The following is a 24,803-nucleotide window of genomic DNA, read 5'->3' on the forward strand; positions in this document are numbered from 1 at the left end:
TCTTTTCTCTCCTCTGTCACTGTGGAGTTCACACATCTGTTTCCCCCAACACAGCAATTTTCTGTGATTACCCGCTGCTGCTCCTCCACCTCCGTCAGCACTATATGGGAGTTAGAGACAAGGCATAAATCTCTAGCCAATCTACTGAAAGTGAATTGTGACCTCTGCCAAGTTATAGCTTGGTACGCAGAGGCCCTATTTCATTTGTACCTGTAGTGAGCAAAAGAGACTGAGGGAGGTGAACAGAAAAACAGAGAAAAGAAGGAACCATAAGAAGATGAAAATAATGATGACCATGAAGAGCCATGTCCTCTTTATTACCTGTAGTATGGTATCAAATTCCCAAGGTCACTTTCAAAGCACATTATCATTTTGGTGTTATGATTTATGTTGACATTTCATTTTGATTGGCTTTAAGGAGATTGGACCTTTGAATGATTCAGTAGTGGAGGGTCTGAACACTTTGTAATCGATTAACTTTGCAGACTTATTTTGAGAGAATGCACAATATCACAGGAGTTGTAACTTTATTCTGACTTCAGTGACATTATGTCAGCATCAGCCGCTCATTTCATTCTCTGTGCACTTCATTCATCTTCTGCGCTCATCTTTCTTTCATACGGCCCAGCCCTCTAATCAGTTGATCTCACCATTATACCTATGCATAGTTGAATATAAATTAGACATGCCTATTAAGCCATGATTTACGTGCTTCCCAGGGGGATACACACTTTGTCCAATATCCTATTATTGTCAACATACACAGGGTAAAATGGCAGCAAAGTATTGAGGAATAATATGTGGCAGATGACATGAAAAGTAATGAAGCTATGAGTTACAGGTATCACTTGAACCTGGAACATGGAAATATGGATTTATATGTACAAGTGGCAGATGACGGGGCTAACCAACAATGGACTGTGAAATCAGCTCTTTACTGTAGACACAGTAGCTGACATTTTGCATGTGTTGATGCATTTGACTTGACATATTTGCCTTTCCAGCTGTTGGGTTACATCCAATTAATGTGCAGAATTCATGTGACAAAGTGGCATTGAGAACTGGTTCAAATGTGTGATGTTTTCTTTTCTGCACACGTGATACAAAATGCTTTTCAGCTGACAAGTGTAAAGTTAACCATAGCGCTTGGAACAGTATAGTGCTGGGTAATATTGCTGATTATTGCCCTGACACAGTGTTGTGTCCTAAAACACTGGATCTAGCTGCTCTGTTACTGTTTTACTTCAGAAAGCAATGTTTTCCACAAGATTCTTTCCCTCATGAATGCTGAGGAAAGTCTTTTCATACAGGGTAAAACTGCTCAGATAAGATTACCACTACCTGCAGTGGATATCAGCCATTCAGGTGAGGGTTAGGCTTTACTATCAACACTGAATGCTTACAGCGAAAGGTCAGGGCAGGGTTATTGATATCAGCTTTAGATGTCTCTGTACAGTACCTTTTAAGGAAGTTATTTATTGGTTTTCAGGAGCAGTAGAAAAACTGTTGTCATTGCAGATTTTGAATATTGTGACAGTTAAGCCGGATACTCTATACAGTGTTGTTTAGGATCAGCATATGTTTCTACAAAAAGTGTAAAACAAGGTTAGCTTTTTCTTTTCCATCTTGCAGTTTTCCTTTGGTGGCAACAGCTTGGCTCAGAGCAACGGGCCTAAAACACTAAAACAGGAGAATGCAAACTGTTGACCTGTGTGCCTAGCAGGGCAGAACTTTAAAGTAGAAAAACTGTGGCCTGTGTATGTGTGGACGTGACGTTGTAGAGTGAATCGCTAGAGCAAAGAGTCAAGAGCAGTAAAAGAAAAGTGTTAAAAGAAGAAAAGCGTTGCCAAACTCTTTGGATTAGCTGTTCCTGGGTGATTTCGGAAAGGCTTTGTTTGCGCTTGAGTTAGCCCTGTTTTTCTCTTCCAATTTCGATTAGGACTTCTTTTCCACTCCACTGTTCTGGTCTGTGCGTAAACAAATTCATGCGCAAACATTCATGCATGCACACAAACATACACACACACACACACACACACACACACACACACACACACACACACACACACACACACACACACACACAAAGTAACACTGAAAAGGAGGTGGAGGAAGGACACGGTTCTTATCATTTCCTCTCTTCAACAACTGAGGGAGGTCCGTTCACAAAACTTAGAGCCACAGATCCGGAAAGAGCTTTTTTTTTGTCCACTTAGAGCCTTTTGGCTGATTAAAGGCTTTGCTGGTGCCAACACTGTTCAGTGTGAAACTCGGTGCTTCAGCTGAGTCTGCTGATGTAATGGAGGTGACTTAACATTGGCAGCAGCTCTGACTGGGCAGCTCAGAAGAAGGGCTAAAACACCCTGGATTCAAGTGATAAGCTTAACCAGTCACATGACTTGTAAATGATGTTGACGGTGCAGAAAGAAGAAAGCAGTTAATACAAGCCCACAGTCAGTAACAATTAGGGATGTGCAGGGGTTAGAAAAAATAACAGGGATACTATGAAAGGTAATGCAGTCCTAAACCATGTATAAAAATTCCTATACATTAAATACTTCCTTTGTGAGACTGTGTAAGGGTGTTATAGTTTATTACATGGCAGAACCCATGTACTTACTCCTTCAGTGTAGCAACCATCGCCTCTAATCAAACTGTTGACTTTACCCAGACTGATGTTTAAAGGATAACAGCTGTATCTTTTTAGTATTCTCCTATCACAGTCATTACTTCAGAGTAAACCTGTTGTGTTCTTGGCAGTTCCACTGGATGTTTGCCTTCCCTACGGCACCAGAAGTCATAAACTGCACCTATTTCTCTTCTTTTTTTTTTCTAACCTCATTTTAATAACACAACAATTAGAATATTTTTGCTTTATCTGTAAAAAAAAAAAAAAAAAAAAAAAATCCAAACCTGAAGCTTAAATTAGTTGTGAATGATGTAATGGAGTTTATAACACAATAGTTTGTATAATGTACTTGTTGTCAGACTGAGTGCTCAAGTACAGTATGGGTTACTGCCAACAAACAGCTCATGTTGGCCTAATCAAAGGTTGCTCAGTCTGACAGCAGAGTGAAGAGGATGATTAAGCCTCTCATTGTCTCATGGGCACAGGTATTTATAACATTTATGCTGGCCTATATCCGGGCCACTTATTCAAAAATGATCTCTAATGTGTTGATTCCTTTCATCTGACACAGTTCACACAGAATGCAGTTTGACACTGAGTGCTCAGTGTATGTATGACTGTGGTGCCGCACGCAACCACAGGAGTAGAAAACGGCAGAGCAGGAAAGGACAAGCAAATGAAATAAGAGACTTACCTTGGAAGAGGATGACTTAAATAATTACACTGCCTTTCTCTTTGTCCGTATTATTCCACTCACTTGAACATTGTCAGAAAACCTCTCTCATTTCAAGTGTAAAAAATTTAAGGATGCCTTTCCTGTAGAGAAAGAAAGGGCTTAATGAAATTTTGACGAGGAGCACTCAGATGTATGGTTAACGGTGATGCAAACGGTGATGTAAATGAAAGGTCTGCTTCATTCTCACTCACCGCGTTTTTGTTCAAATCTGTCTCGTCTGTCCGTCTTTCCCTGTCTGCCATTACTGTCTTTGGACACGCTGATTACCTCTTCATTACTATCTGGCCGCTTCATATATTGGTTTTGCTGCAAGAGGAAGATGCGGCGCTCTAAGGGTAGCCACCCCTATTTCAAAACCAGTCATTTTTTCCTTGATGACATGACAGTTGCTGCACTTCTGTACTAACAACTGTTGTTAAAAGCTGGTAAATAGCGCATCTTTCCAAGCACATGCACCAGATTGCTTTTTCTGATACCTTGCTGCGTGCAAGGAATACAACTCAAATATTCATATTTTTTTATACACCAAGTTACATTATTCTCCTTGGCAGTTGTGAGTAATTTTTATCATAGTCAGTAAGTAAGCTGAGCCGAACGTGAACCTTGAACATTTGAACCTTTACCGTGAAATGTCAGAAGTAAGGCTCTGTAGCTTATAGGCCCCCAGGCAGACGCTTTTTTCTGGAGTTTGGAGTTGTCATTCTGACATAGCCATGATTTGAATAGATTTAAATGTGCAGCGGAGGCCAGGCTGCTGTTGTAGCTGTCAGTTAGATATTTGCATGGCTGAGACAGAGCTGAGCTGTTGGTTGAGCTCTGCATCACAACACATCTGAATCAGTCAGAGTTGTTTTTTTCTTTTCTTCCTCCACTCCGGTCTGCTGGTGCCACCGAGCAGGACCAGTAGCGGTCATAAGTGCGTAATGTCAGATTAAGACTTAACCACTGTAACCATTATATTTGTTCTTGCCTCTGCTGTCTCATATTGAGGGAACTTAATTATTTATTAGGAATTGTTCAAATAGAGATATTGGCACACACTTCAAACAGTCTCTCCTCAAAGGCTTTGATGGTTTTGTGATACACGAGACGCGATAAAAGTCATAAAAATGTGAAGAATGAAAAAAGGAGCAAACCGAATCTACTGTCATACCTCTTCACACTTGGCCAACTGCTGTGTAAGGTGGACTTTATTGTTGGATTGTCTGTTTGGGAAAGTTACAAAAATTGCTGGATACGTCTATTCAGCGGGTTTCAGACACTGATAGATGATCCGACGAGCACTTAGTTAGAAGAATACTGAGACCTTAAGTCATAACATAAAGGTTTTGGTTCATCTTTTAAATCAAGCAGTCCTAAATGGTGCACATCTTTTATCCAACGTTGCAGTTTGTGTTTAATGATCTTCCATGTTTGACCCACTTATAAACAAAGCATGTTAATCTGACTAGCCAAGTACTTTGAGCACTGTTTTACCCAGTCATATGTCAACAATTATATGCCTGGAATATAAAGAGATTGTTTGTTCAAACAGTGTCACACGAACACAGTTTGTAAGTTAATCGTTTCTTTTCTCTTCTCCCTCATTTACACCACTGTGAACGATTTTTCTCGGTTCACTGCAGCATTTTTTAATGAAATGATGGTTGGACATTGATTGTTATTGTCACCATAGTCAATAAAATGTGTAGATCAGTGGATAGCTGTGGTTAGTATGTTGCAATGGGATGACCTGACATTTAGATTGTGGGTCAGAAATCAGAGGGTTACGGTCGGTCACAGTAGTTTATAGAGCGCTGATAACCGTTCCTCTATGTGCGGCTGAGTGCTACTGTCACAGGTCAGAAGAGAATGGATTAAATCTCTCAGTTACTGATTTGCTCTTTTACTTATATTTATGCAAAATCGATTACAGTAGAGAATTTATAGCTCAGATATTTAAACACTGATGCTTTTAGTTAAATGACATTTAAAATTTGGGAGGACTGTGTTTTATGAGTCATCTACATAGAGAGACTGACGCTCTCTCTCTCTCTCTCTCTCTCTCTCTCTCTCTCTTTCTCTCTCTCAATTCAATTCAGAGTTTATTGGCATGTGAGCAATATTGCAGAATAATACAGGATAATACAATTCAATAATGAGATGAGAAAAAAAATATAATTAATCAAATAGAGTAAAAGAAATAAATAGATAAAAAGAGACTTTTTCTGTCTCTGCTTTGACAGTACAGAGATAATCTGCTAGTTTATATTCATTCGTCGTTCATGGTTGAGGGCCAGATAGCAATTGAGTTTGTTTTGAGTTCGGTTTGATTCGTCCGATGCTCCAGATAGGCATCTTTTGCTAATTTAATGATTTGGTTTACTGTGATTAGTGGGTTGGAAAGCAGTGCTGAAGGTTGAACAGTACAGGGTGTTATTTGATCAGCAAGTTGCGGGACTCTTTTGGGGGTTCAGTTCTTGGGATTAGTGGCTGAAATCTCAGTGTGTCTTGGGGGCTCACTTGAGATGTGAACCAAAATTGAAGTGTTCTTTTTTTTAATGTTAATAATGAGCGCAGGACCTCTACGGGATGCTTGTACTATCTAGTGTAGTTCTGATGACCGAGTGGAGCCACAACTTCACTACCATAAGGGGCGATTGGTTGGTTCGGTTACACTGTCAAATATTTTAGTACAATTTGTGACTGGTATTCCTATTATGCAAAATTTCCTTCTAACTGATAATACATGCTTTTTGTATTGATGCATTCACTGCCAGACCAAAGCTACCTGAGGCACCTGGAGGATTTTGAGCTCCAGGTAATCATAATACATAATATAGGGTGTGATCTAGATGGGTGTTACCTAATTTAAATTGATATTTGGTTTGGTGAGATCTGGGTGTGATTTTAGTTTTGTTAAAGTCGAAGGTCAGGGCCCAGTTCTGACAGCACTGCTCCGGGAGGTCCAGGTGCTGCTGTGGTGCTTGTTGTATGGATGACAGCAACTCTCTCTCTTTTCTTCATCCATTCCCTTCCTTCCATTTCAAACACTAACCCAGCCCAGTTGCCATGACAATCCAATCCATGCAGCTTGTTTTTTGATGCTGCAAAGTACTCAAAACCCCCCCGCTGCTGTGATTTGACTGCCATCGCTGCACCAAGCCAGGTGGCTGCTTTCCTCAGGGAGCCCTTTCAAATAAAGGCATTCAGCCAAAAGACTTTGAAGTCCCACTGTAGACAAGCTCTCAATAAGAGAACACACTTCCTTCTTGTTTCATCCCAGGCTTTGACAGGAAGGCTTAGATGGAGCACAACCCCGTGTTGCTCATCAGTTTACTGTGGTGCTGCAAAAAGATTACTGTAATATATAATCCTCAGTCCTCCAAATAAAATACTATTTTTTTTGGTTGTCAAATTAAGGGACTAGAAGAAAATGTTCAAAATGTCCGACCAGATGGCGTTACTGAAAGCTTGTTGGCTGACAGTGAAGAAAGAAACCCCCACGAAAGATTGTACTCGATCAAGTTTAATACAGGAGGAGACAAACATGTTCATGTTCACACTCACATGTAGGAGTAATGTAGAGTCTTCAGGTCATTTGACTTCATGTACTGGTCTTGGTACTGTTGGAGTAAAGCCAGGAATCAAGCTGAGACTTGAACCCGGGTATAAAATGTTAAAATGCAAAAACCTGAGCTACCCTGCCGCCTTTTTTGATTCAAAGATTACCTAGCACAGTAGACTTTCGTATGATACGGTGCCATTTCAAGACACTAAATGAGCCTTAAAGTTTACTTGTAGCCTTATAACCTTTAAGTTAAGGCAAATAAACCAAGATGAAACAAGTATGAATCTTCCTTTTTCATGCTGGTCTGTGATCCAGAGGCAAGATAGAATAAGAATACACCTCTCTTTTGGAAAGCAATTTGATTTCTTTTTAATTTTCGGTCTTTGACTGTGCAGTGCAGGTCAGAAGTTCACCCAGTAATGAAGTTATCCCACTCTCTTTCTGTTCTCTTTCATCTACATTGCGGCTGACACCAGAGATGATGAGAACTGAAATGAAAAGAATATTGAAATAAGAAATGCACGTCTTGAATTATTCCTTTCTACCCCAAAGAATGCTGTAAAATTGACAAAAGGTTAAGTTAACTTTGATGGCAAATTCATGATTTTTTAATGTTATTTAAAAGGTGGGATTCTTTCTGTTGCTGCTCTTTCATGCCTTCAATAGCAAAATGGCTACTTTTTATCTGTTGACAGTGGAAAGATTGATGTTAAAAGGTAAAAAAAACAATTCTCAAAACATAAAAATAAAAGAAAGAAAGAAAAAGCCATTAATGAACAACACATGGGAAACAACAAGAGCACAATTGTCTATATACTTGAGGGTACATAAAGTAGACATTGTAAAGCAGGTATGTCAGTCAGAAATTTAATACAACATTAAAGTCTATGCATCACATCTAGTAATATTACCCCACGTACAACATTTACTGTATTGTTGAATATGTTGCTGGCAGCACTAACAGTTACCTGTCAACTCGAGTTTTTGTGCTTCGCAGATATACTATATGTTGTTTTTTTTGGTCTTGTGATGTTTGAAACAGATAGAAGTATTAGCTAAAGGCGCTTTTCTTATTGCTAAAGACACTTTGCTTTCGTTTTAATACAATACAGAAAATACAGTACATTATATCAGTGTGTAGATTGTTGCACTATCTGAGTGGTCAACAAGATTATCAGGTTCCTGCTCAGGAATCCTGAAAGAGACCAAGTAGCTTGTGAGTTTTCAGCACACTAATAGAAAAATCACATAAGGCTTAAACGTCTCAGGGTTACAGATCAACGTGATGACCCTCTTCAGGCTTCACTTTTTGAATTGCCCATTTTATAAGTGTACCATGCTTATTCGTTCTCATAACACTGCACATAAGCACACTGCATACATTTTTTAACCCTGTTAATATATAAAGAGCTGTCATTAGTCTTCCTCTCCCCTCTCCCTTCTTTCTCTCTCTTCATCTCAACTAATGTTTCAATTTGGGTTTTCCATATTCATTGAAAGGCCTCAATAAATTTTATTTAATTCATTTTGCTGGAGAAATCAGGGTAGTGGATGGCTTACTCTCAAGTCCCATTTGCTGATAAGGCAATTATGTGGCTTTTTGCTTTCGAACAATTTCCAGTATTTCCTGCCCATAAATGAATGACCAATTGCTCAAGTGGGCGACTGGAAAGAAGAGGTTTTTAACTCCATTTCAAAGAGACAGATGTAGAGTGGTCAGTGGGATAGTAAGTGGAGATAATCACAGAGCAAAGAGTACTTTTTTTTTTCTGCCAGCTGGTCTTGTTAATCATTCACAAGCGCGTTAGAGAGGGCTGCATATCATGTGTTCTCTCTCAGAACCCTGAATTATTCTTGTCTCATGTTTAGACGGCTCTCTCACACAGATTTCACTTTGTATTATTGATTGCTTTGATGCAGACTAATCGAAATAATTACATTAGATGTGCCTCTGATGCCTAAGAGGACCGTAATTCCCACCAGCAAGGGGTTTCTGGGTTTTCATGCCACCCTGCTGCTTTTCATTTTAAGCTGAATTCCTTTGTACCCTGTAGCAATTATCTCGCTGCTGTCTCTCCATTTCCGAATGTTCGTGTCAGAAAGCTTATTAACAACACACTCAGGGACTCATTTTGGTCTTTAGTGTAGATTATTAACATCTCTACATAGACACACGTACAAAGTGAATAGAAGTTAGAAAAAAATCAAAGAAATACAAAAAGACATGTGCCCCAACAAGAGGCATTACATTTCAAATCACAACTCTCTTGTTTAGGCTTTGCAAATTCTTTACTCAGGTATTTTATCCACTATCACGGTGTTGTGTGTATTTTACATTGTAGACTTGACCTGTCACTTCTTTCTTTTTTTCTTTTTTTTTTTTTTTTTTGCAGAGCAATCACTCTGTTGTCCACCTCCTCAAATTTCCCCTCAGTCTCCCCTCTCTGTTCCATTTTTGCTCAAGTAACTAAGTGTGTCACAAATGTGGGTCAGTCACTTCTCTTTCCCCTCTAAAGTCAATTCAATTTGGTGGAACGATAAGAAGGCATCAGATTTAAACAGCTTGGAAACGCGGCAGTCTGTCATACTTAAAATACCAGCTCCTCTCCGAGAGTCTTCCTCGAGAGAGTTACATGAGAGAGAGGACCGACACCTGGCCCATTAGGAGAGAGGAAGAGAGGGACATGGAGAATTACTTTTCATCAGGACATTAGCAGACAAGGTGAAGCCAGGGTGGCAGTGATGGACACTTCTCCTCTTTCCAGCCTCATTGTGTTCCTCATTATTCTCTGGTCTTGTGTTTGCACTTGTGGCTACACTATTATTTGTATCAAATGCTTTCAGGACCTGTTGACAAACACAGGTAATTACCTGTGGAAGAGGATAAACAGACGCATGGCTTCAGAGTAGCAGTGGGTTGTGAGTAACGCCTGACCGATACATCGACCCGGCTGGTACTGTACACTAATTTGCTGGCTGAGTTGCATGTTTTGTTTTCAAACGCTTCTGCCATTACTGTGGTGGCACATTTGAACTGACAGTGGATGCAGGGATCAGTAATATCCCCTGGCAGATGAAGGTAGTCTGTGTTAATGAGGTGTGTATCATGGCACAGGTAGTACTTGTAAAATGTTTTGTTATTATATGTAGGAGGATTTAATTACCACTAAGCCTTATATCTTGAATACTTCAGGGAGGAGGGTTATTTTTCATTGTCTGTTATAGTCTTAATAAAAACTTTTGGCTGGCTGACTGTATGGATCACCATCTGCCTTTAGTGGTTCTTGTGGATTTGTATAGTTGGAGCAGTTGATAACAGTACAGCCCAGTATATGTGGTGTACAGAATAGGTCTCTAACAAGTAATACAGCACAAGTTTAAAAAAGGAGCTTTTTGCTCTGTTTACAGTGGCGCTTGAGTAAATCATATTTTGGCCAGTGTTCTGTCCTCTATGTTCACTCCCCCTCCCCCCAATGTATTTAGTGTTTACTTGTACTAGTTCTCATGGAACTGTTCAAGTTTAAGATAAAAAGAAAAGTGTGGAGGGTGAAGAAAAGATAACCACAGAGTGTGTAAGGAAGGATCTTGGAGAAGAAGAGACACAGGCAAAGAGAGGGAGAAAGACAAAGAGCTCTGCCTCTAGAAAGAAAAGTGAAAAATGGATTTCTCTTTAACCGTCCGCTTTGTCCTGACTTCAAAGGGCCCATGGATTGCTCTTAGGAGGTGTCTAGATGAGGTGATTTGAAAGATGAGAGCCAGAGCTGCACTGTATCTGGCACTGGCTGTGATTCTCAAAGGGACTTTAGTGGAGAGGCCCGGCACAAGCACGCACAGGCACGCTGATCACTTTCAGCTCGCCGACTCACAGAATACACAGACATGGCCTGGTTGAATGTACCTTTTATTTTCGGGGCCAGGGATTTCATTTGTGGAAATCTGTACCCTGCAAAACCTGTGAGTTGACTATTCAGAAAAAAGAAGAAGAATATAATATATGTGATATAATATACTCTGTATCAATTGCACAGACGCCCAGAGGAAACTGCTTTTATAACCGAATGGAAACAAGGCTTAGAAACTGACAAGTATTTCAACTCTCTTGAGGGAGAGAGTAAGTCTGCACGTGTCTGTACTGTAGTGTCTGTGTTTGTCTCTTGTCTCGTCTGCTCTTTAACGACCTTAATTAATCCTTTCTGGGGAGTTTTTATCTATGTATGTGTAATTATTCATTCCTGTGTGTGTGCAAGTGTGTTTCACTTGCTCCGGGACTCTGAGGAGTATCTCAGATGTTCCACTGCAACATATAAGAGCCATCCACAGTGTGCCTGAAGGAAGACACACAGACAGAGGAGCAGACTTAAATGGTGTAGAGGAGTATGGGGTTGAAGAAGATGGAGGAATGGATTGGGGTGGTTTGTTAGCGTGCCTGTGTGTGTCGGTGGGGGATCAGGCAAGACAAGATGTGAACTGTCATCCATCAGTAGGACAGCTGCTGTTAAGCTGCGAGCAGATGGGGGGGGGGGGGGGGGGAGGGGGGGGGGGGGGGGGGGGGGGGGGCGTGGAAGATGAGGAACGGAGGAGGCAGATGTCCAAGGAGAGGACAGGTGAGACAAGTGAGAAACAGAGGCACATGTCCAAGACAACAGAGGCAGATATGGACAAGAGAGGGCAGAGTAAGTGAGAGAGGGAAGAGGAGGGGGGGGCAAAATCCAGGCAGAAGCATAACAAAGACAGAGAGAGTGAGAGAACAACAGAGAATGATGGACAGATGAGGGAAACGTCTTTGCTTTCTCTGTCATACCACTCAGTTCTGCTATCTGTCAGAGAGGAGCACACTCCCTCCAGTATCCCTCACTGCACTCCATCCGTCACTGTGCGTGCGAGTGTGTGTCTGCGCGTGTATGTCCGCGGTTTGATTGGTCTAGCGAGCTCCAAGGAAAATGGTGACCGGTGTGAGCTGAAGAGCCAGTCACATCATCGCTCTCAGTCCCCGAGTGTTTATAATGACTGAACACAGCAGACGCTGCAGATTGATGATGGTGACGAGTTGGAGTTTGTGTGTGTGTATACGCGCAAATGTGTGTGTGTGTGTGTGTGTGTGTGTGTGTGCGTGCGTGCGTGCCTATCAAGCTGCACTTGATGTGAGCGTGTGAGCGTGTGTATTAGGTGGTATGTGTGCAAGCATGAATGTGTGCGCTGATGTATAGAACAAAGATTCCTGTGGCCTTTATCTCAGTGTTGGTTGTTTTGTGGAGCGTGTCCGCTGCTGATAGCCACTATCAGCCTCGGCCATGCTCCTCCAGCGCCCGGCCTCAGTGTTTTCTCCTGCATAGCCATTCCTCCCTCACTCCTCCTGTGCCACCTTTCCTGACCTCTAATCCTTGTGTCCTCCCCACTCAAACGGATTACCAAAGTCATGTGATCTTACATTTTTATGTCTCAAGTCTCGTTTTTATGAGTCAACCTTATGCATGTATTATGTATAAGCTGCCCTCATACAACCCACTAAAAAGGCACATTAGATTTATATTTTTATGTGCGTGTTACTTGACATCAATCATCCTATTTTGACTTTGACTCCAAACAACTTAAAGATCTCTGAAGGTGTAAGAAAATCTTACATTCTGAACGAAGACCCATCCACAATCTCCGCAGATTGCTCTGATATTATCCTCACAACATTACCAGCTGAGTTGTCTGTAACTACATTTTAAAAAACCTGCACTTAGTTCTGTAATTGCTGTTAAGGAGGGTCGACATGGCAACCAACAAATAGTGAGATTTTAGGGTAAAGCAATGGGATTTGATTTGAAGGTTGCAACAAAGGAAGGCCGGTGATAGTCGCCAAGTGATTAAGTGACCAATATAGTATTAATTTACAGCATTCAGAAGACAGTGTGAGCTGCAATATGACGCATCATTGCTTTAAGATGCTCAATAGCAGGGACTACATGGGCCAGTCAAAGCTTGAGGGAAACTGGAGACATTTCTGCAGACTTTGCAATAGTACCCAGACAAACGGGGGGAAAAAACTGTGTATCTCCTACATGATGGCAGGTAGGAGAAATGGCTTAGAGAGAGGACTGTACTCTTTTGAAAATGCACATTTTGCAGCAGTAAAAGTTAGAGATAAACTAGCCCAGTAATTGAAACATCTCTCTGAGAAGATACTCGAGCAGCATCATCAACTGCACAAAAAAATAGGTTCATGAATGTGACCTGAGCTTGAGCCCATGCAAGTAAAAAAAAATCAATTTTCAGCATTTATTTTTATTGAGTGCCATTTAACATTTTTATAACCACTTTACATTGAAACTAAGGAATAACGTACAACTGTGCTGCAGGGATATTTTAGAGATGTTTCATTTTATGTGGAGACATAGGACAGGGTGGATGGATGAAAAACAGAGTGATTTAGTTGCTTAGTTTAAATAGACCCTCAAGCAGGCTTGTGGCAATGCCAGACTCCCCAGTTTGGCTCAAGGCTTTTGTCATATGCCAGACCTCATTTCCGTTCCACTTTTGCTCTCCTTCTCCAATTCATACTACCTAAGTGTTTAATCCACAGTAATAGAGTTTTGATACTAAGCCACCTTAGACTACCAGTAGGACAGGAGACAGAACCCCACCCTCAGTGCAAGGTCTTTAGAGGATACACACACACACACACACACACACACACACACACACACACACACACACACACACACACACACATATATAGCCAAAGTAAAGTTCACACTTCAAAACAAATAATGCCAAAAAATGCAGCCAACAAAGCACTAAAATCTAATCATGTCTTACAAACAAAGGTGAGTGGCTGGTTTGGTCACGGCTGGCTGTTATGAGGTCTTCCTTCTCTCTCAGTTCTGATCAAGGCACCATGGAGCCCCAAAGTGTTCAGAGCAGGGCTGCTCCTGTGTCTCCCATCAATCCACAACAAAAACAACCGCTGCAAAGAAAGCAAGAAAACGAGGGGCAAGAGAAACTGTGCTTGTTTGCCTCTCCTATGATGTATATACTGTATATGCAGTTCTTATTTCAGCCCATTGATGCAGTTGTTCTTTGCTCATGCAAAATGTACACAAAATCACTTTCCTTCTACATACAAGCTTTTTCTTTGACTTTTTTTTGCAGCATTTTCACTCTCTCTCTCTCGTTCAGCCACTTCAGGTGAATAGGTGTGGGGCTGTTGGAGCCGCTCTATAGGAACCCAAGAGCGGAGAGAGAGAGCAGCTGAGTGGATGTGACTCTCAGCCGAGTTCAAGCACGGCTCTCCTCGAACCATTTTCCCTCATAACAGTCCATGTTTTCTGGCAGCCAAGTGTTTCTGGAGGACCACTCACAGGGACAGGCACAGCACCTGTGCTGCTTTAGTGTGTTTTGCTCCTAAGTCCCTTACCTAAGTAATAATTCTGTTTGTGATTAGGAGACACATCCATGCCTGGAACCATCTGACCCTGAGTCAGTGGGCCTTTGAAGACTCTTTTGCATCAAGAATGCAACAGTTTAATTGGTTATGTAATGCTCTTATTTAGCTCTGCACCACATAAAACCCAGTATCTCCTCTCTATTTCATCTTTCACCTCTGTTGCACTTAAAGTTGTGTGTGCTATATGAATAGACGGAGCCTCCCTGGGCTCCCTAACAGATGTACTGTATTTAAAATGGCTTATTTTCATCCAGGGGATGGCATGAAGGGGGTTAGGGGGCCTCCCTGACATACTATACCAGTATAGTCTGTGTGACCTCATGACATAAACTAGCAGCCGGTCAGCAATCCAGTAAGCAAACCACATCTAACTGGTCACAACCTCATTCAAGACATGGGCATGAAAGGTTGTAGATAATGCATGACATAGTGGAATAAACCATTAAATTCTTGTTAGTGAATTGATGATCTGATTAATCACATATCTCCTATCGCTATATCTTAATTATACTACTAAACATAATTATTGTTGTTCTATTATTGTATTATCATCATTATGCACTGAAGCTTACTGATGTTCTTCACTTGTAAGTGGCTTTGGATAAAAGCATCTGCCAAATGAGTAAATGTAAATGTAAATGTTATTATAATGCATTCTTGAGACTGATCTTGAAACACATAGCAACAAATGTGGCTAACTTGTATGTTTTCCCCACGCTGGCCTCGGTCCAATAGACAAAGCAGTACTTTCTCAAACATGTCCCTCTTCATTGGCTTCCTGCCTTCACTTTCTTTGCTCCTTGTCTCTGTTGCTCAGCAGCGGCCCTGAGCCCTGTGGAGTGCACATCCATTTTGAACCCGGAGGCTGTCAAGCATGCTGTTGGTGAATGAGCAAGCTAACCTGTGGCTTTCACTCTCCCCACTTATTCCTTTCTTCCTTTCTACCTGTCTGTCCATGTTTCCTTAAACTCCTCTCTCTTCTTTTCACACCAGTACATCCTTCATTTGCTTGTATCACTAAATCTGTTATTTGCTTGTTGCTTCAAAGGGGAAAACTCAACTCAAACTCCGTTAGAAAAACCAACCAACCCGGCCAGATTCTGCCGACCCCATTGTAGATGCTCAGTAAAAAAATATTTTTATTCAAACCACCTTGTAAAAGTTTTTTTTTTTTTCGATTTAGCCTCAAGTCACGTTTTGTATATCACATTTCATACACAAGTAAACACACTGTTCTTCAAATTAAATGATAACACAGAGTGGTCCAACACAAGAACATGGCACATATATTAGTGCCTGAAGCAGTGGCACATTTGACAACAAAATGACTCACAGATCGATGATGAATTTCATGAAGTTTCAGATAAACACTGCCCTCCGTACTTGTATCTTGGAAAAGGAATGGGTTTAATTTTAAAAGGAAGGCAGTTTGTTGCAGATGTTGCGTGCCGTGAACAGGGGCTCCACGGCAGAGATAGACAGGCATAAAAAAAAAAAAAACTGGGCTCAGGGCAGGCGCAGGTTGAGCATGTTCATTAATTTCTGTGGTTTCTCTCCCGCTGGCTCTGCTTGCTTCCTGGACGTGCAGTAGATCTTAATAGGCTTTAGCAAAGCGGAGGATCCTTGCTCACTGTTTTGATGCACATAGAGATGCCCTGAGAGAGGGAGGTAAATAAGAGAGAGAAAGACAGAGCAAGACGGAGTGTGATCAATAAAGGGAGATGACAGAAATGAACAGATAAAGAACATATGTCATAGGAAATAAATGAGAGAAATTAAGCGGGAGAAATATTGGCAGGACTGCTAGACTGAAAGAAAGTACTTTAATTAACTAACTGTGCAGCGTCTGCAATCATAAATCCAAGTCTGTATTAATAAAATGTCATTGCCATCAACTTACTTATTTACATCCGCACAATGAGTAAGCCACTGCTCACTGTAGCAAATGCTGATTCAGACCTTTGGATGTTACAGTAATGACTACACGTGTATTGCTTTAGCTGCACACTGTGTGAGCAGCCTCTCCCCCACACAGGCCGTTTGCTTTACCTTTAAAGAGGCTCTATAGGTTAACACTTGAGCGATGACGTTGAACCAGCTTAGAGCGTTGTTAACTGTGCTGGACCAGAGGGCACAAAAAAAGGACCCCATCAGCGAGCTGCTTCCTGAAGCCCAACTGTTCCACCAGGCCCCCATGCGGAGCTCCGGCTCTCTAAAGTGACTTCAAAGGCAGGCATTTGCAGACCTGATGTAGGCGTTGACCTTTGACTCAAAGGCTGCCTCTGCGCAAACAGGAACAGCCTAATTGATGCTACACATTTCAGAAAACGAATAACTTGTCCTTGTATTCTACAGCCACAGAATGGAGTGGTTTAATTTCTGCCTCTTATATGCAGACAGACTGTGGCTGAACATGTACTGTAGCAAACGTGGTACAATTTTTTTATGATCTCTAATGACCAGTATTCATTACTAATGTTTCTGTATGCGGCTGCAAGAAGAGCTGATCTAAATGCGGCTCTTATGCAGATTTGGGTTAATATGCCCTTAGAATGAAAAACAAAATGATGTGTGATCCAAGTGCATGTATCGTAATTGTACCTCCAGTATAAGGCTAAATTGCAATTTTCCACTGTTACAGGTGATAGAATTTGACGGAGACCAAAGCAAACACAGAACTAACATAGTCTTACGTCATACTCAGAAATTGAAAAAAGAAAACTATCCTGGGTGGCCAGTAAGGCAGGTATGGATTTATAGATAAGGAAGAAATCTGGGTGCAATTTTCCACCAAACTCACAGTCTAGAGATAGTCAGATACCGGCGTTTGCGGCTGGAGATTGAGTCAATCCCCAGTCGCTTCTTGTCTCCCCAGATAATGCTGAGTGGACACACAGTTCGCTCTGGTCAATTTTCTACCTCATGTCCTGGGTCCCTCTCAGAGAGATGGAGAGAGAGATAATCGAGATTGATAAAGGGATGCGGTGACTGAAGGAAGGCACCAGGGATCTTCTGTACGGTTTGCATTTTATACATATTTACTGCTAACCACATTACTGGCTATTTAAGGGACAATATTCATGCAAATAAGCATGAAGCAGGTGGTCAATGGATTGGTGGAGTTATGAATAGACAGGGTGGATGCATACTGTATGTGTAGTGTGTGTCCACTTAGAGATGGACACAAGTTGCCTTTCCTGAGGTCGGCAAGCCAGTTAGAGGGAGAGCTAACTTAACTTTGGTTAAAACAAAATGATGATATTCATTGTGTTTATCTCATTTGTAGTTCCACTTTATTTATTGTGCCTTGTTGTGTCTCTTTGCTATTTGCCTACCACACAAACAGCTGGCAGAGCCTCATGCAGCAGCAGAACATTGTGTGCAGTGTTTTGCGTCCAACCAGTTTTCTTCTCTTGCCAACAGTGATTCCAGTGGTAGTTTACAGATGAGGATATAATCTGTCATGACACACAACCGGCACGTTTTTCTTTGGTTTCTGGCATGTTGCACTAGTTCAGTACCTGATTTTATTCGGAAGTTCTCCAGAACATATTTTTGATTATTTGTGCTTGTGAAGAACAAGTGCTCACTTTGCCAGATCATTGGTCAACATGGGAACTTTACAAATTTGTCCTAATTTTGCACTCAACACTACAATGACACGTTTGCAGGGCAAAGTGTCATTAGGCTTGTATCTATCCACACTGATTGACTCCCACATGACATCTGGTATTGAGGCTAATGTTGTCCCTTTACACTTGTGGTCTTTCACACAATCACAACACACAATGCACAACACACAATCCTTTCAGCCACGGGCGGCATTGGTTTGGAAATGGAACGTGCCATTCCATGGGCACTGAATGTCTTTGTGTCTTAAACTGTCTTTAAGTTAACACTTGATTGACACTGATTAATTTAGCTGTGAATCTTTTTGTTTACAGGATACGGACCTCCTGGATATAGCGTACATAAAAGATGCCAGAAACGGAAAATGTACCAAAACGCCAAAGGTAAGCCCACAAGTTGATTGCCCAGCTCATATACTTCAATATGAATGTGAAAACATTTATTTATTTGCCCGCTGTTTTTTTGTCAATGCAATGATATGCATTGATTCAACATTTAACAATGGTTCAAATATTCGTCTTGTTTTTAACTTGTGAGGCTCAGTGAACACAATGAGCAGTGTACCGAAAGGACGGGGGGGGGGGGGGGCTTATTTTGGGTGATGATTTGCTTTGTAAGTGTTTATTTTTGCACAGAAATGAAAGGCCTGATCGGGTGTGAGCTCAGCCATGAATCAGACACAGTCTGTATCCATCTGTTGGATGGACTGACTCTGGATCTGACTCTGTTATGGAGACTTAACCATAGAGTGTCCGTGGTCATACAAAAAAATGTGGTCATGCACATATATGTACAGAAATAGCAGTAGTTTTGTTGATTGATATGTATCTGTGTGTAGCTGGGTGTGTGTGTGTGTGTGTGTGTGTGTGTGTGCGTGTGTGTGTGTGTTCGTGTGTGTGTTCGTGTGTGTGTGCGTGTGTGTTTGACTGTTCCCAATCCATCTGCATATATTTAGTATCATTTTTACAGAGTGAAGACAAAGGCGAGTAAGTGAGGATCAAATGACATTCAGGACTGACAAACATGATTTGAATTCAAACCTACACAGTAACACTACATGGATGGTTTCTCATGAAAATACGCCGGCCCAAGGTGTCTAAATTGCTATTTCACAGCTAATTAAAATGTTGTTGACTGCAAGTGATGAGCAAAGAATTTGTATAAACAGTTTTTTATCTGGCACAGTATAACTGTGAAGGAATTTAGCACATTCTGGTGCAGTAACAAAGCCAAATTCATTTCTCGCAGTTCATTTTCCACATACTAAACCATGATTAGAACAATAATCTGCATTCTTACCCACTTTCTTATTATATATATCCGCATAATAAGTCAATTTGTGTTTTGGACCTGTTCAGTCTAGTGATGTTGTTACATAGCAGCAGTAGTCTTCATCGGTTTGACTCGGTACAGCAGGAGAAGCAGGTGGGGGTCGCACACTGCTGCTCTGTCTGGGGATTGAGTGATGATGGAACGAGTACAATAACACAGAGAGGATTCATGCATTTCTAAATAGCTTACAGAGTGATGCTACCCAGGGAGGATACATGACCACGTGACACATAAGATGGTCGAAGCATTGGAAATCCATTACTGGGAGATGGAGTGGTGATGCACCCTGGGCATTGTAATGGGAGCACCAGTGAGACACAGTGTCTGAGGGGTTGATGAGATGAGGAGAGGAAGGGAGGAAACAGGGTTGGGCTGCAGAGACTATGGGGAGTAAAGGAAAGAAAGCAGAGAGAGGAGAAGGAAAAGGCAAGAAGGACTGCAGAAGGTGAGAGAAAGGGTGAGAGGAAATGAGGAGGGACACATAGATAATGTGAGGTCAAAGGAAGATGTCAGGTGAGAAGCACAGATAATAACAGACAGCAGTTGCTGTAAGTGGACAACACTTTTCATGCCTTTCTTCTCAAGCATTTCTCCTTTACACTTCTTAAGGATCGGAAGGTCAGAATGATGAATGTCTTGCTCACTGCGCTGTTATCCTCAGCTCTAAAGAAATGCACAAACGCTGAAAGAATTTTTTTTTTTACTGTCACACAAAATTCTTGTTGAAAATGATGGTTTTGGTTAAGCAGGATTACTGAAAATGTATTACACAACTGTTGTGGTGTGCAGTGCTCAAAAATACACCATAATGACTTTCATGGCAAAGTAACATTTAAAGCAGATTTGAATCAGTCCTGGTTACAAATGATGCCTTCCGATGAAAATCAATGAAGCTGATCAATATTAGTGTTGTATCAGTGAAGTCCGTTCAGGGTTGCACCTGAGGGTAAAATAAGGAGGAAGCAGATCCAGAGAGGAATTTTTTTTTCTATCGGCACTTCAAGTTTAAACTTAATGCTCTGCAAGTCATACTACTTATAAAATTCCTATTTTTCCTGTGTTGTTGTTGTGTCAGTTGGTTTTATATTTTTATGCTCTCTGTAGTTTAAAGCTCGAACTGCTACTTCTGCTCTCACTCAAGGGCTCCCTCAGCAGCATTCATTCATTCATGAAAATTGCAGGAAACCAACACACTTACCAAGACGAGATGAGACGTTGGCCTCATGATGACATGTTGGTAAAAAGCTTCAGAAGTGCTTTCACTGTGCCGCTCACGAGTCTTGCGTCTCAGCCGAATATTGTCAGACTGAGATGCAACCATTCTCAGCAGACTGGCTTGAAATGGGCTCCAGATGGAAAAGCTGGTTTGACTCGCTTCTTTTGAGCCCTTGTTCCTACTACAGCTCATGTTATTTCATATCATCTTTGAACGGCATTGGAATTTCCCTCTGAACGCCATTAAGATTTGGAGCACGCGGCCGTGGTCATCAGCAGTGTGTGGGCGGCTCGTCTGACCTCTGATGAACTTATGCCGTGCTGCCCACAGGCTGCAGATACTCAGTTATGATTCATACATTTTCCCCTATGATGACACACACACCACACACACACACACACACACACACACACACAAATGTCACAAATACATTTCCTAAACAGGAATTGTCACTATCATTTGTATATTGCACTTTGTAAGCCTTGCATGCAAACTGCGCAGAACACAAACACACAAGCACTGAATAGAATAACAAAGCATGATGTCCTTTGTTCCACACTTCTCAGGCTGCTGATGCTAATTAGCATGTGTCCGCCCCATCATCATTCAGATTGATTAGATTGGCTGCTTGTCAAAATGACAAGAGGCAACCTTTGTTTGATGGGTGCCTCCAGAAATAAATCACACACCCTTAGGTCTTGTGAGCCAAGCAAAGCGCTAATAATCATCCACTTCATATACTCACAAAAAAGCTGGAAGATTTACCATATCCCATGCAGAGAACAGGAGACATAAAGCTAACTAAAGCTCACACTGTTGCTTCTAAATCCATCGTTATTTGTACATGCTTTTGAGGATATCACAGAGTATTCAAACTGGTGACATGGAAGTGAGTATCTGTTTCATCTTGGCAGTGGCACCTGCAACGCTGTCATCGGGAGGATGAACATGGATTTGTTTTTCTTTTACAAAGTTTTTAGCAGCACTTTTATCCATCTCAAATTGCTAGTTATAATAATAATAATATTACTTGTTGATATGTAAGTTGCTGTAAAAAAATGCAACAACATTCATAATCTTAAATACTGTATTACAAAGGTGTAATTAGTTAACAGGGTCTCACAAAACCTAATCAGTGTATAAGTGATTTGTACCAATTAGATTCTGACTTTATAATCACCTTAATAAATATTTTATAAGACATGATTCCAAACAGTCCCATATCCAAAATGACTTCACTGAAGCCAGAAAAAAGATAAAATGAGATTTAAAAAAGCAAAAGAAAACATTATTTAGCAGTAATTTTTATTATAATATTTATTTCATACATGTGCAGCAGCAAATATATTCTTTACATTTTGGCGGAAATGGGAATTGTAGTACTGAGCCTAAATGGACATCAGTTCATGTTCTAGTTTATTCTAGTTTAGTTTATTGTTTCACATGTGTTAAAGCCTCAGGTTCCTGCAGCAGGCCTCACTGTTCCAAAGCATCCATTCATATTGTCTCTTTATTAAATCAGTAGATTAGCTTGTTCCTGCACAGCGTGTTCTCCTCTCCTCAGCACCAACTGAACAGCTAAAACCAATCACATCTGCCATCTCTGGTCGACACTTCACTGCCCAACTAACTTCTACACAACTGTTCAGATATTTCCTGCTTTCCCCTGTTCATCACCCTGCCTCCATGCGCACTGTGTGGGACATATTGTAAGTCACTCTCCATCTTTCTGCTTTCTGGAAGTTTTTGATGTCTGAATTGTTCTTTCTTAGCAACACTGGCAAGAGGCAAATGTAATCAGCATCTCACCATGCTCCTTACAGTAGGTGTCTGACAGACAAAATTACATTCCTTCTCTCTGTCTCTACGACAAGCAAACTGATATCTGTGCTCAGTGCCTGTGTAGTCCAGGCAGTAATATGCATCTTGAAAATGGAAAACCTTAACAATGTAGAGGTCTACACAACAGACTTCATTCTCAGATCTTTTCATGTCTTTATAATGGAAGGAAGACATCAAGCACAGCCGCTTGTTACACTGTGGAAAGGCAGAATGTGCAGACTGACTGTGGTCTGATAATTCAGATATCCTTATCTTACCCCAGCCTGTGTCTGCCATGTGCCAGTGATTATTTTGTTGTGTGACACGAGGAATACATAGCTTATCCATCCCTTGATGCATGCATGATCAAACTGAGATACTGCTGACCGGCCGAGTGTAGCAGGTGGCTGTACAGACTCTCACAGAACAAAGTTCTCAAAAGTTTTTGGTTGTATTATTGGTCAGTTCCACACATACACCAGTATGCCTGCTTGTGGAGGCCTTCACAGAAGGCTTCATCACAAACAAGAGAGAGGGGAACAAACTGATTTCTGGGGTGTTGTCACAGGGGATAGTTTACAAAGGTGGATCGTCTGGACAGATGCAGCCACTGTTATCAGCTGAGAAACACATGGTGATCACTCACAACTGCAAAACAAAGCTGGAAAACAACCGTGACTGTGCAGTTACAGTGTGTAGTAAAAAAACTGAAGGATGTGTGTGATTTTTGAAGATGGACAGTTTATTCTTACTGCTGTGCTGTAAATCAACAACAACACGCCAGTTTTTTTTTTTAATGCTTTTACTTTCTTTATGGCTTTCCTTGTTTTTTGGATTGTGAATTAAAATGTAATACATTTGCAAAAGTTGGCAGTAGAATCAAGGCTACGATGTTCATATCCTCCTGAGCGATTTGTTCCTACAGAGTTTTGGGAGGTGAGAGGAAGCATTCACCAGCGCTGTTTCAGCCTAAGCTCACAGCAGAGAGGACTGCTGCTAAATACAGAGCAGCTTGTATGTCCCCAGCAGTGTAACAGGATCTGGGAGAGGCCAGCAGGCCATTATCACCACGACTCTGTCTGGCCAACAAAGCCGGCTAAAGCTCTATCTCCCACAGCAGTAAGCGCTAAACAGCTCCTCTGAGTACACAGCTAGCTACTGTAGGCTTTAGAGCTGCCCTCTGTAATACACTTATTCTGTGCATATTCAAATCAGCTGTGTTATCAGCATGTTTAAGGCTGTGATTACATAGTTTAGACAGTAAACGTCAAAGAGAGCATACAATATCACTGTCCTGCATTTACTTCTGTCACTGTGGAGCGGTGTCTTACCAAAGTGCCTTTTCCCTTTTCCTTTTTCTTTACCAAAAACAGCCCCAGATCCTGAGTTGACTGCACTGCACCGAAAAAACAGCGTTTGATGCCACATCACCAATAACATGACAGTTTTTGGAAAGCAAGGCACTAGCTCAGTTAAAACTACACCTAATACTATAATATTAACAAGGTCTTTTAAATGCACTTGTACAAGTGAGGATTGCTTTTTGAATCTCCTCTTTACAGCATGTTTTTGGTGGCATGAAGGCTTTTGTCGTGACAGTGTTTATTTCGATCATCTGTGCTGTCTTGTGTGTATGGATGAAGGATGGGGCCACAGTACGTGCTCCAGCTGCAACAATCACAACCCTTCAAGTCTGTCAGTGTAAGAGTGGGCAAGGCCTTTGTCTGACCCTGGACGCAGCTAGCATGACAAGATGAATGGCTGAGACAACACGGAAACATTATGTAACATGGGTTTATTGCGTGTGGTATAATATGTGGTGTACTGTACAATGTAAACTGTGTGCAATATAAGTGTCTGCAGTTGTAGCAGAATGAGTGACGGACAGTCATGATTTATGACCTCCACTGACATGTGAAACCTTTCATGCGGTTCACAGAGGCTGATATTCAGGGTTTACATTACAGTGGCAGGGGAGATTCCCTCAAAGCAATAAAAGTTCAAATTTAAGTTTAAAATCTCTCACCAAATATAACCTAATAACAGCTTTGATATGTTTAGATGCACCTAACTGCCTCTGCTGGTGGTGGCATATGGTATATTGTGATACATTTATAGCAAGTCTGTATATGTGTTTGTCTGTGGGTGTGTGGGGGTGTGTGTGTGTGTGTGTGTGTGTTTGCATGACGGTTGGTGTGGAGTAACATCATATCTGTGCTATGCAGAGGTGTTATTTTTAGTGCATCCCAGTGATGTCATGTATGCATGAGTCTGTGTTGTAGACATAACACAGATATATATTTGTACAAACCCTCACAACCATCGTCTCACCCACATCCCAGGGAGACGAATTGTAATTCAAACCCTGGTCTCACCTGCTGCACAACTACACAGTCCCCTGCAGTCAAAGAGAAATAATAGTTGATCCCTGCTTATGGTCTGACATGCAGGGATCAG

General features: G+C 41.3%; 1 protein-coding gene across 1 annotated transcript in view; it reads left to right on the top strand.

Annotated features, from left to right (window-relative positions):
* The window catches only part of plcb1 (phospholipase C beta 1), a 105,817-nt gene that overhangs the window by 10,326 nt on the left and 70,688 nt on the right, over nt 1–24,803 (top strand). The window contains exon 3 of the mRNA XM_022770389.1: nt 18,292–18,360. Coding sequence (XP_022626110.1) covers nt 18,292–18,360 — 69 coding nt within the window. The remainder of the gene's footprint in view (nt 1–18,291; nt 18,361–24,803) is intronic.

The sequence above is a fragment of the Seriola dumerili genome, unplaced genomic scaffold (genome assembly GCF_002260705.1).
Source record: "Seriola dumerili isolate Sdu_G_001 unplaced genomic scaffold, Sdu_1.0 BDQW01000025.1, whole genome shotgun sequence".
NCBI lineage: Eukaryota > Metazoa > Chordata > Actinopteri > Carangiformes > Carangidae > Seriola > Seriola dumerili.